The sequence below is a fragment of the Meles meles genome, chromosome 3 (assembly GCF_922984935.1).
Source record: "Meles meles chromosome 3, mMelMel3.1 paternal haplotype, whole genome shotgun sequence".
NCBI classification, from domain to species: Eukaryota; Metazoa; Chordata; class Mammalia; order Carnivora; family Mustelidae; genus Meles; species Meles meles.
The window spans coordinates 89264069-89277681 of record NC_060068.1 but is presented as its reverse complement, the minus strand read 5'-3'; the positions used below and the strand labels follow the sequence as shown (position 1 = coordinate 89277681).

The following is a 13613-nucleotide window of genomic DNA, read 5'->3' as shown; positions in this document are numbered from 1 at the left end:
AGATCACAAGTAGGCAGAGAAACAGGCAGAGAGAGGAGTAAGCAGGCTCTCTGCTGAGCAGAGATCCCAACGCGGGGCTCGATCCCAGGACCCTGGGATCATGACCTGAACCGAAGGCAGAGGCTTTAACCCACTGAGCTACCCAGGCGCCCCTAGAATCCAAAGTTTTTTTGGCTTGCTCAAATATCCGCCCATATAGACGCCTTCTCTTTCCATTTTAAGTTAAAATGTTAAGATCCAAGAAGTAGGTAGAATTAGGAAGTGTGTGGGCGTGGGAGAGACACAGCTAAAAGGGTCTATGTGTGGCAGCTGCTGCATGTGCATTTTTTTCATTCTTGTATCTCATACTTCGATTTCTCAGTGATGTTACTCAACTCTTGAGCTCTCATAACCACCCAGGCAGGAAACTCAAGGGTCTCAAGGTGCTGCTCCAGTAGGAGCCCCCCCCCCCCCCGCCCCGTGCCACTGCCTTACCTGGCCCCAGTCTCCAGTCACCCAGCGAGGAGGAGGGCAGCGGCCCAAACTGCAGCGGATACGGACAGGGGGTTTGCTCTCTTCTGGACACTGCACAGCTGGGAATGTTTTAGAGAGGTCACTGCTCTTGCACAGAACAATCCGATGCTTGAATCCTGGACCACATTTGGGAGTACACTGGAAATGAAACAAATAAATAACGACATTCTAAAGATAGAGGAAAATCTTTCTTGAAGTAAATGTGTTTGGGTATACAATATGTGTATCACTAAATTCTGGGCAAAGTCTTTCAGATATGAAAATTCCTTAAGTTTTTAGGCAGAAGTACTTTTATCTTTTTCCCTAAGGACTTTAAGGGCTAAAGCCAAAGTTTGCTTTTCTTGGCTAACTTATTTTCTTCTTTTATTGTAGGTAGGTTTATTCCTCGATTCCTCCCTATCCTTGGCCACATTCAGCTGCGATAAGATTCTGCTAATTTTTGGAATGTGGAATCTTTCTTGCTGGATGTAGTCTTCCAAAAAGAATCCTTCCATTATTCGTAGACCATGAGAACTCATCTTTGTGAGGCAGGCTAGGGGTTGACTGAGGTATGTTTTCTTAGAGTGTGGTAACTAAGCATACATGGCCATTGGTGAAGTTTATTGCACAGAAAATCTCTGGATTTCCCCTGTCCATAATGAATTTCCCAAACATAATGAATTTTGACTGTTCTTCAGTTGAACCAGTATGATCTTCATACTGAGGAAAAGATCTTCTTCCTATGTCACAAAGTCTATTATTTACCTTCTCTCCAGATTAAGTGGAATGTTATCTTTCTAGAGTCACCTATTAAACATGGTGACTGACTAAAGTCTCCAACTTTCTCCCCTGCACATCTGAAACCTTCCTTAAAATCTGTTCTTCCTCTCAGTCAAGTGATGACCTTACCCATAACACTTTGAAAACATGTTTCTATACTTTCCATTGAAAGAAAGAAAGAAAGAAAGAAAGAAGGAAAGAAAGAAAGAAAGAAAGAAAGAAAGGAATAAAGAAAGAAAGAAAGAAAGAAAGAAAGAAAGAAAGAAGAAATTTCCAGTAAGAGTTACACTAGACTGAGGAGAAGGGGATATAAAAATGAATAAGATGATCTCTACCTTCCAGAAGGTAATAGTTTTTTAAATGATTGATTGATCGATTTTGGAGGGAGGGAAGGAGAGAGAGAGAGAGAGAATATGAGAGGAAACAGGGGGGATGGTAGAGGGAGAAGGAGAAAGAATCCTCAAGCTGACTCCCTGCTGAGTGTGGAGCCCCTACAGCTCTCTCACATTTATTGATTTCTCTCTGTCTCCACTGCCACTAACCTTACTTCAGACAAACATCATTTTCTTCATGTAATATTGCACTGGCTTTCTTTCTTTTCTTTCTTTCTTTCTTCTTTTAGATTGTATTTATTTGACAGAGAGAGAGACACCAAGAGAGGGAATACAAGCCTGGGGAGTAGGAGAGGGAGAAGCAGGCTCTCCACCAAGGAGGGAGACCGATGTGGGGCCTGATACCAGGATCCTGGGATCATGACCTGAGCCCAAGGCAGACACACCTAACAACTGCACCTAGGTGCCCCTGTACTGGTTTTCTAAGAGGTCTCCTGTTTCTTGCTCTTATCTTAGTTCACTCTCCAAAGGAGAAATCTAATTATATGCTCTTGTGATTAAAACAGAAAAATCCTTCAATGGCTTGCTATTGTCTACAAGATAAAAATTCAAATTCTAAATATGCTTACTCTATCCTGATAGGAAGGCTACGCTTATCTCTTCAGGCTCATCGCTCCACACTGATGTGCTGTATTCTCCAGGGCTAGCCCAGTGTCACACACAATGCCAATGCTGCTGTCATTTCCGTTAGTTAGCCACTACTAAAATTAATGATGATAATAGCAGATACCATTTAATAAACATGGTATATACCAAGTGTCGTGCTAAGTGCTATAATTTACATAGTCTTCACAAAAATCCCGTCAGGTGACAATTATTACTCTGTTTTTAAAATGAGAAAACAGTCTAAGAGCAAGTGGTAGAAAGTCATGCAGCTACTAACTGGCAGACCCAATACTAACTCCCACTGTCTCCTGGATGTGAGGCATTACACTATGTACTTTGCAGTTATTATCTCATGTAATCATCATAACACTCCCAATACTTTACATTTCAAGAAACCAAGACATGCAGTCATCTCCTGCATGTGTTCTGTAGAATGAATAAAGCCCTGATTCTAGTCTCTTGAGCATGCCCCACTCGTATCTAGTCCTCCTGACTTTGCACGAAGTCTCCCCCCCATTCACCAGTGTTAGAAGCCAAAGCCTTAGAAGATAGTTCCGTCACTTTCTTATTGCTTAATATTATCATCAATAATAACACTACTACCTTATATCTCATTAGAGTTTCACAGCTCATGCATGAAACACTTTCAAAGACATTATTCTTACACAAGTGTTTGAGAACAGTTACAGATAAGGAAAGCTTAAGTCACTTAAGGTGAAACAGCAAATGGTAGAGGAGGAACTAAATTTTAGGACTTCTGATCCACATTATAGCTCTCAGCAGCAGAAACAAAGTTGGGAACACATAAGAAGTATTAACTAATTATTAAAAAATAAACTGAGATACAAAAAGAAGAGTAATTCTGACTTTAGGGAGATAGGCAAAAACACATAGGATAGATAAGAAATTCAATTTTAGTATTTTAAGCTATGATTAGTTTTCCATATTGGCAACATTTATTAATAAATACACTGTGACATTCCCCTCTCCCTTTACATTTTAAAAGCGTATGTATGTATATAAAAGCTGGGGACATATGCTTTTTGCTTATTTGAATACCTTTTTCCAGTAGCAATAAGCTTCTGTTATTATTTGAAAAATGTGGTAATATCTAGCAGTCTTTGCTAAGAGCCTACGCCAAAGTCCTGCTAACAGTTAGGGGAGTAAGACAATGCAATGATAGACAATTCACTCATTCATGTCTAGAAGTTCCCAGGAAACCAAAACCAAACTGAAACAAGTAACACTGGTATCTAGAGGAAGAAGAATAAAAAGAGAAAGCAACACTAATATTTATTAAGCACCAGACAGTGTTCTAAGTACTTTGTATGTCATACTCTACCCGATCCTCACAGAAACATTAGGAAGTACTATTTTCACACCTACTCTACAGGTGAGAAACTGAAGCATTGAGAAAGATTTACAGATAAATCCAGATAGCAAGTTTCTACCAGAACAAAGCTCTGAAAGGTAACTATACTGAGACACAAACTGTCTGTGGGACAACATATGATTACATGCAAAACTGAGGATACAATGACAATCTCTACTGAGGCAAAAAATAATTTTAGAAAATTACAGCCCAACTCCACTAAATAAGCTGAGGATATTCCTTCCCATTGCACTGGAAATAGAGAATCCACTGGATTCTCAAAATAATGAATGATGGAAAACTATATTTCTGCCAGTTTCTGATTCAATAAATATACCAGCCCTGACCCCTGCAGACCTAGCCACAAATACTACATGTCTGTGGCCAAAGCCTCACCTCTGCTCTCTGCAAATATTGTACTTCTTAAGGGAGATTATAAAATTCAGTGTTTAAAAATTGCTTGTAAAAAAAAAACCAGTAAAGGCATTAGGTTAAGGGAGATTATAAAATTCAGTGTTTAAAAATTGCTTGTTAAAAAAACCAGTAAAGGCATTAGGGATGCCACTTAGACCAGGTTCATCCAAGGAGAACTCTATCTGGCAAATTATTTTGATCTTAGGTCAGAGATGTTCAAGCAGAGATGTCTCTCAGCTTGTTTTTATTTTTATTTCTTCCTTCTGCTTTATACAGCCTACATCTCTCTAGCCTTCTGATAAATACGTTTATCCATCTGACAGTTTCAGTTTTATTTAACTGTCTAAAAAAATAAGAAACTTTTGGGGTGCCTGGGTGGCTTAATGGGTTAAAAAGCCTTTGCCTTTGGCTCAAGTCATGATCCCAGGGTCCTGGGATCCAGCGCTGCAACGCAGGGAGCTTGCTTCCCCCTCTCTCTCTGCCTGCCTCTCTGCCTGCTTGTGATCTCTCTCTCTCTCAAATACACAAATAAAATCTTTTAAAAAAAAATGAAATAAAATAAAATAAATAAGAAATTTTAGAAAAGCAAGATGTAGCCATGATTAGGTATATGATTAATAGGTATTAATGCTTCAGAACATTCTTCAGAAATAATCATTGGTCTCTGCCCACAAAAAGGGTAGATTTTTACTTTTTTTTTTTTTTAACTACACACTAAAATTCATTAGTAACTGTAAGGGCCTATTCAGCCAGAGCAGCCCCACCCGGTTGAACTGTTGTTTTGTTGTTGAACTGTTGTTTTGTTGTAAAACTTGGATTGACTTTGCCCCCCCCACCCCCACCCCGACCCCGACCCCAGGGGAACTTGCTTAGAGGTAAGTCCGGAAACCAGTCCCAGGTAACAAAGTCCAAGTACAAGGGTGGGTAAGGCCTGGTGGAGACATTCAATCAGTGGGGGCGCATACTGTCTCCTAGCTACCAAGGTGATGGGCTAGTTTCCATGGCTACTGTGAGGTGAATTGTAATTCAATTAGCCACCTGTGTGTGGCCAGGTCCAACCACATGGCCTTTGCTCTATAAAAGTTAGTCTGGAAAGCAGGGAGGGGTCTTCCTCTGTAAAGGGTGACCCCTACCTGTCTGTTTGACGGTCGGTCTGATTCCTGATGCTTGGCACGAAATAAAGCTTTGCTTGACCTTCGCTTTGTATCAGTCTTGCTCCTTTAATCACGGACCCATTATTGGGGTACCCAATTTTGGGGGGACCCAACAGTAACAATTAGATATTGAATCCTGAGTTGAGTAATAGAATTCATCTTTTTAGATGACAGCATAGTTATAAACATCAAAATCCATTCCATTCATTCTCACAATAAATTATAGGTTGCTGTGTAGAAGATACTATTTCAGTGGACAATCCATTTTTTTTTTCAAGATTATATTTATTTGACACAGAGAGAGAGATCACAAGTAGGCAGAGCAGCAGGCAGAGAGAGGGGGGAAGCAGGCTCCCTTGTGAGCAGAGAGCCCAATGCGGGTACTCGATTCCAGCGATGATGCTGAGATCATGACCTGAACCGAAGGCAGAGGCAGAGCCACCCAGGAGCCCTGAATCCATTCTTTGGTAAAATTATTTCTCGCTCCTTTTCTTTATTGCAGGTAAATACCTATTTTTCTTATTTGTTCATAAAATCAAAATTTTACAATTATTTAAAATATGACCAGACCATTTGTTTTGTGTTTTCATCTCAATGGGATTTCATCTCAGGTAATTTTTATGAGAGATACAATTATGCTTTAGCTTTAATGATTAATGATTAAAAAGCAAAAACATATTCTGTAGGGAAAAGTATTTGGAACCACACCAGAGAAAAGAAATTGGCTTTCATATGTAAAGGATAGAAATGTTACCATTTTGGGGTTGGACTGAGTTCTCTCTGGAGAGGTAGGTTTAATTCACTTTGTTATAGCACCAGAGTAGAACCTAAGAAATCAACAAGGCGATGTCACAACTGTCTTCAAAAACAAAGCACAGTCCCCTGAAGGTAGGTTTTTCCACCCTTTCCAACATCCCATGCCCCTCAGTCCTTTTTAAGTAATGCTACCTGAATGTACGTCCTATAAAATCAATTGAATATGATGCCAGCAGTTATCCTCTTGTCCAAGAGTAAGTGCAAGAAAGAGATCTTTTTCAATGGTTGCTCTGTGGGAGTCAAAAGAAACTATTCCAATACATCAAAAGAATGGCTTAGAATTGTTGGAGCCCATCCACAGTACACAGCAATGCTTTTTAAAAGTTATTTGCCAAGAGAGGGCAAAAAGAGAAAACCATTTAAGTCCAACATAGCATGGGTGATCCCAAGAGTGAAGCTAGATTATAGGAAATGGGAAAGTCGTGGCTTCATTAGCTTCACAAAAGATTGCTGAAGAGCCATTTTCCACCAAGGTAATTTGGCTTTTTTCTTTCTTTTTTTTTTTTTTTTTTTTTTTGCCATAAACACCGGGTGGGTTTCACTGATGGGAAAAAGGAAAAATGGTTCCTGGCTTTGGAACAATGGAAATTTTATATTAGAGCGCTGGCAAAGAAAAGGAAAAGGTCAAAGGGTACATTCCTCTTGCTGCAACATGTTTTCACCAGTTGAACCTCTCCCTTGTGATTAGCAAAGCTCAGACAGCTGATAGTTGGAAGTGGGGAAGGGGCTGAAAAAGTAGGGAAGTTTCCAGGGGCGTGTCAAAAGAATATTGTGTGAAATATTTGTAGCAGTTAACTAAAAAAGATAGAACATGCCCTGCTCTGCTGCTAGGACCTCCTCTTTTCATTAGTGGGAGGTATTCTGTTCCTTTATGTAGAACAGGCTCCTTGTTTTCACTTTGGTCTCCATAGCTACTCAGACATTTATTTCACTTAATATTATTTACTTTTGTTTATTTTTAATCCATCTAGGGAAGAAGTGGCCATCCTAGTAAAGTAAGGAAATGGAAGTGTGAGAGTGGACTACTCCTTTGGAAAATAAATAGGCAAGCCTATATGGCATAAAGCTTAGCTCCTTTTTCCTGAGGAAGATCCAAAGAATGAAGATGATGGTACAGACAGTGTTCAACTAGAATCTTTGAGATAATAATGGCAGCATTTCTTGACCTATGCCTACCTCTACAGTTTTCTCAGATTGTCTGTGGAGAGACAACAGCAGCCACCAATGCTTCCCTTGAAACAGTATTCCCAACATGTGTATACCACACCCTCCGCACTACCTCTTTCTCCTAAGCTTTGACTTAGCTATCTTTTTTTTCTAATTAATTTTTAAAAATCTTTATATACTTTATTGTTTTTGAGAGAGCGCATGTACATGAGCGGCTGTGGGGGTTGAGGTGGGTGGCAGGAGGGGCACAGGGAGAGAGCGAAAATCTTGTTTTTTTTTTTTTTAAAGATTTCATTTATTTATTTGACAGAGAGACAGAGATTACAAGTGGGCAGAGAGGCAGGCAGAGAGAGAGAGGGGGAGGCAGGCTCCCTGCCAAGCACAGAGCCCGATGCGGGGCTCAATCCCAGGACCCTGAGATCATGTCCTGAGCCGAAGGCAGCGGCTTAACCCATTCACTCACCCAGGCACCCCGAGAAAAAGAAAATCTTAAGCAGGCTTCGTACTTATCTCAGAGCCCACACAGGCTTGATCTCATGCAGGGCTTGATCTCACAGCCCTGAGATCATGACCTCAACCCAAATCAAGAGTCAGGTGCTTAACCAACTGAGCCACTCAGGAGCCCCCTGACTTAGCTACCTTAAAGAAGGTCCAGAAATGTGATTAAAAGCCCACCTAACTTATTCATGCTTTTCTTCAGGCAGGCTCCAGGAGTGCTTAAGAGCCTCTCAGACCTATTTGAGCAAGTCACCTCTAAGAATGGATAGGTAAGAATCAAAATTCTAGGGGCAGCCAAGTGGCTCAATTGGTTAAGCATCTTGATTCTGGCTCAGGCTATGATCTCAGGGTCCTGAGATGGAGTGTCATGTAGGGCTCTGTGCTAGGTGTGGAGCCTGTTTCCGATTCTCTCTCTCCCTGTCCCTCTGCCCTTCCCCGCCCTACTGCTTGCTTGTGTGTGCTCTCTCTCTAAAAACGAACAAACAAGAGAGAATCAAAATTTGAAGAGCAGGGCAATTACAACCTATATGAAGTTGATTTCAGAAGAAAACTTTAAAATGGTATTTGAAATGGAAATAACAATAATTATACATATGCCATTTCTCAAGGTGATTATATTTGCTTTATGTTAGAATAAAAATATACTAATATAGAAAAATGTAGATCAAGAGATCAACGTGAAATCTGTGCGTGTGATTTTAGTGTTTTCATGGTTGGAAGAAATTTCTTCTTGTGTCTGCTTATGAACTTAACTACTTTTTTCCACTTTGGGTAGAAAGATGATGTATAAGTTTCTGTATTCAATCCTTTTTATTATCTATTACTACTTCACTCAATCTTCTTTTCCATTTACTCTTTAAAACAAACTCTCTTCACCACCCTACTTGGACCACAAAATCTTTGTGTTTCTACTCAGTTGTTTCAGGAATATTTCCTGAATAAGTAACTGAATAAATAACTCTATTGTGACATCAGGAATATCTTCTCCAGTTTCTCTAATCTCTTCCCTATTTCATATCCCATATTTCAATATTCGGTTTCATTCCCATCACCGAAAAAGCTTTCTGATCCTACCTCGGTCTCTTCTGAGCTTCTCAGCTCTAAATTTCTATATCATTTACACATTTCTACTTCATTTATTAAACACTATCTTATATTATTCTCTAGTTGTTTCATGGACATTTACTTTCCCAAGTTTACAGGATTCCTTTGTGTTATTTGTAGTGCCCATTCCAGTGTGTATATTTAGCACAAATTATAGGTAGGGGCTTGACCTGAAACCTTAATACTGTTGAAGACAAAAGTCACGTCTTCCACTATTCCACAAATTTGTCATCATTCTCAGTAGCTACTTACGAACTTCTAGAGGGTCTTAGGCACTGAATTTCAGGTAAAATTACTAATTTATGTATGACTCTGTAGAATGTCTATTCTTTATCAGTAGGTTTTATCTTTCAGATCAATTTTGGAAGGGTACCTTTGTGGCTCAGTTGGTTAAGCAACTGCCTTTGGCTCGGGGTATGATCCCAGAATCCCAGGATCGAGTCCCACATTGGGCTCCCTGCTCAGCAGGGAGTCTGCTTCTCCCTCTGACCCTCCCCCTTCTTGTGCTCTCTCTCTCTCAATAAATAAATAAACAAAACCTTAAAAAAATCAATTTAGGAGTTAATCCACCCACTTTTAAGGAACAGAAACTTCATACTGTTTTTCATAACCACTCAGTGAATAATACCAAGCATATCTCTGCATTTGATTAAAACCCAAAAGTTAAGTAGGCAGATGTAGTTACTGAAGCTGGAGTTTGGCCAGGAAACTTGGGAGAATACTCCCAACTCCCACCACAGATTCCATAGATAACCACAATGGGTCAGAATCTCCCATTTCCATGTACCATCTTAAACACAGTCCCTCTTTTAGGCCCATGCCTCTAGTAAAATAAGGCCACTCTAGAAGTAAGATTCAGAAGGGGAAAAGTTATATCCAGGGGTTCCTAAAGAACAACGTATATTTTCTGTTTGTTTATTTTTATTATTATTATTATTTTAACAAACTTATGAGGTCTACAGGAAATACCCAAAGCAAGTACCATAATATTTCCAGCAAGAAATGCATCCTGTTTGGCTAAATTGGAAGAATGACCTTTAGTTATATAGCCAGGTACTCATCCTTTTTAGTATTAACCAACACTACAGAAGAATTCAACTCTTCTTTGGGAAATGTGGAGAATGGCATGGTGTTTATATGTTTATGTCTCATGCAGAATGAGGAGTCAAGAATTAACTCTACCTCTTACCTTATTTTTAATAAGACCATTTTTCTGAGTCCTTTGGATTGTTTTAGGCTCCTTTATACACATGTATGCTGGAAAACCATTATCTTAGGTCTCCCTCTCTGATCATATAAGCAGAGGTAATGATAAAATCTGAATTTGACTTTTTGGTATATTATAACCCTTAAATCCATGTTTCTTTCCCAGATGCAACAGAAGCAATTAAAACATATTTAGATATATAATAAGTGATTAAAAGTTGATATATATTCATATGTATGAATTACGTAGTTAGGCTACATTACGTGGGGAGAAAAGATCTATCACTAATTCTGAGCTTATTTTGCTGCTCAAGAATAGCAAAGAAGAAAAAAAAAAGAATAGCAAAGAAGGAGAAAAATCACTTATGTGAGTACTCACTATTATATTCTTTCAAATTCACTTTGGGTTTATTTTTATTTTTAATCACATTGATGTCTAGTTTTTCATTGATTTCCTTAACCACGCCCCCCCCAAAACCCTTACTTCCTGACAAGCAGCAATAAAATATAACAGGACCAAATTTATTGTCCCTAACTTGTTGAGTTCTAAGGCGTTCACATGGTTAGGTGTCCTTAGTATTAAATGCTTTGGATCTCAAAATATATAGCATCATGTTTCCTTACTTCTGACCAGTCCAAAGCCACCCACTGAGGTGGACATGACTGGTTGTTGCAGGGCTCTTTTTCAATAGGCCGATGTGTTAAACAACCACTGTAGTCCAGTGTCTCCTCCTCAGAAGGTCCAATCTTCCTGATGCAGAGCACTGCCCTGGTGCGCATTCCACCATCACAAGTCTTGCTACACTCCAACCAATCCCCAATGAACCACCTGCAGCAAGAAGTGGAAGAAACACAGAACATTTCCTCAGTGTAGCCAGAGATTTTTAGCTGAGTGAAAGCACTTTTGTCAATGGATTACATTCTCTCCCTAAAAGAGCTGACATTTCAGTGTTGGTTGATATGACAAATGACAAATGGAAGAGCTGCTAAGGAAAAGATAACACATGGTCAGCTGCCTTCCAAGTGCAGTGTGTGGGCTTTGGAGCAGACAGAAGTCAGGTCCAAACAAGTAATGTAATGAATGTTCTTAACCACACTGATATCTCCCCTTTTCTAAATTAATTTTTAAAATGAAGATAACAATATACATCATGAGACTGTGATGAGGATTAAGTAAAGTAATAAATATGAAGCTTCCAGTCACGTGCTAGGTAACAGTTTAACAACCAGGTCTTTATGGGAGGGCAGGGGTCTTGATTTGTTCCATTTACCAATTTTGTGATGTGAATGCCGATCATCAGTTTCAACCTACATCCTTGCCATGTTGAACGTATCAAGAGAAGATCTGCTAATACAGGATTTCTGGAGCCAGTAGGAGCTTGCTTTAGCACACCACTGAAACCTTCTAACATTGTGTCTGACATCCAACAAAAAAGTGGCAGTAGCTTTATTTATTCTCACATTGAGGCAGGTTCTCCTGCAATCAAGGAGTTTGTGCTAAAACCACATTAAAGGAGCTAGGAATTTGCTTTTTTGTTTGTTTGTTTTTCAGAAATGCACGTCAGGCTCTGCATAAAATAGAAGGCCTTTACTATGCTAACGGGGCAGAGCCCAGGTGTCCATCGGAAGATGTAGGAGTCTTTAAACACCTGCACCAAGAGCATAGCCTGAGCCAGCTTCGTGAAAACATGGAGTTCCCTTGTTTTGATCCCTCTACTCCTGAAAACAGCTTCTATGCAGCCAGCGTGGGAAACCGAAAACAAAAGGAACATGTTTCACGTTTATAGGTGAACCACTCTTTTTCCCTAAAGTCATCACTGAACTTTCACATATATGTAATTTCAGTGTGTGTATATGTGTGTGCATGTGTGTATGGAGATAAAACGTCTGCAGAACTCACTCTCTGAGGGACATTATTTGGTCAAAAGGCGTGAATCAAGATACAAATCAGACCAATAAGAATTTGGCTTTAAAATTTTTCTATCTATACTAGAGTAAAGGGGTCTTTCCCTTCTTGTCACAAACGAACATAAAGATCTAAGAGCTGCTGGTGGCCATGTGGCCTGCCAGTGGAATTAGCTGAGGTGAAAGAATGCAGAGGAACTAGAGAGTCCTGATGGTGTTTGAGTCCTGGAGCCCTTCCTTAAATGAGATCCACCGTTGCCCTTCCCTCAGCTTTGTTAAGTAAACCAACAAACCCGCTTCTGTGCAGAAAGTAGTTGAAGTCGAAGTTGTGTTATTTCCAACCAGAATCCTGATTGATATAATATTGTATTTAATTCATAAATATATGCTGAATGCTAACTATATTCAAGGTTTTGTACTTTGTTTTATAGAAGAGGAAGTAAGTAGTGTGAGGAAAATGGTTCTCCAAAATCATGAAAAGAGCAGTGTTGAAACTAGGACTAGATGCCCCAGCATTTACTGCCTTCACTGAATTTCATTCTTAACTCTGTTAACTAGTAGGATCTAGGTCACAAGCATGAGGTCACAAGTCATTTTCTTCAATCTGTGATTATAGATTATGCAACTATCCTCAGTGGATATGCTCAACTCTTAGGTAAGAGACTCTCCAGACAGAAGAGTATGAAAGCTTAAGAACAAATTTCTCACGATTTCTGTGAGCTTAGTTAATTGTGCCAAGTTTTGTATGTAGGAGATAACACCTCAGTGAAGTCAGAGTACTAGGTTCTATATTTGAGCCATAGTTAGCCAAATATGCAACAATGGCCTTTATTCACTATTATTTGTATTATCTTTAGTTACAGCTTTTAAAAATATTGTAATGAACCAGTTTCTCAAAGTTAGAATACATCTTTCCAAAAACTAAAAATTTTCAACCTAAAATTCACTTAAAGAATGATGATTTAATCCTGAGAATCTGATATTAATGTTGTTTTTCTAAGTCATTTTCCAGAGGAGATTTAAAGCGATTTTCATATTCTTTCCATTTTGTTTTCCACAGATGAACATGATCCCAAGTTGTTAGTACCATTTTTGGTAAAGAGGAAAATGTGTACTGAGAATAATAACTTGCATGCCAGCCATAGTGAAACTCTGATTCAATTCGCAACGGTGATTTCATCACCAAGATTAGGGGATAAAACAGAAATGTGTACAACTCAGCCACAAAAAGTCCAGTCATACCACCTCCAGCCATGATCTCATTAGGTCTCATAATGTAAGAGGGATGGAGGCCTTCAAATTAAACACAGGTGCCCAGAGTAACAGCAGTGATTCAGGAGGTGTTACTGTTCTTTGCTGGACGAGGTCAGGTCCACCTCCGCCTTTTTACTCTTTGCCCTCTCTTTTATTGCCAAACGTCTCTTAGTCTAGATGTATCAGTCTAGCATTTAATTTGGAGTGTATGAAAGTAAAAGTATCAACCACCCTCCCAATTTCCCTTCTGACTCGAACTCTGATTTCAGTCCCTGTTGCATCTTTATTGCTCACCAAATCATCTCTTCCCATGTCTCTCTCAAGGATTAAATCACACCCGAGTTATTTAAATAGTTTGGCAATTTTGCCATTGCATTTTCTTTATTCCTCTATTCAGTTTAAGACATAAAGCTTCCTTCACCTTCACTTTTCCAGTTGTATTTGACCCTCTGA

At 39.3% G+C, this 13613-nt stretch overlaps 1 protein-coding gene across 5 annotated transcripts in view; it reads right to left on the bottom strand.

The window, feature by feature from the left end:
- ADAMTS6 (ADAM metallopeptidase with thrombospondin type 1 motif 6) overlaps nt 1–13613 on the bottom strand; it is a 315702-nt gene that overhangs the window by 17418 nt on the left and 284671 nt on the right. For 4 of the 5 annotated variants that reach the window (XM_046000877.1, XM_046000876.1, XM_046000879.1 and 1 more), the window contains 2 exons: nt 10626–10830; nt 475–651 (listed from right to left, as the gene is read on the bottom strand). In XM_046000877.1, coding sequence (XP_045856833.1) covers nt 475–651; nt 10626–10830 — 382 coding nt within the window. Of the gene's footprint in view, nt 1–474; nt 652–10625; nt 10831–13613 lie in introns of those variants that run through there. The other variant, XR_006817804.1, reaches the window with a different exon arrangement.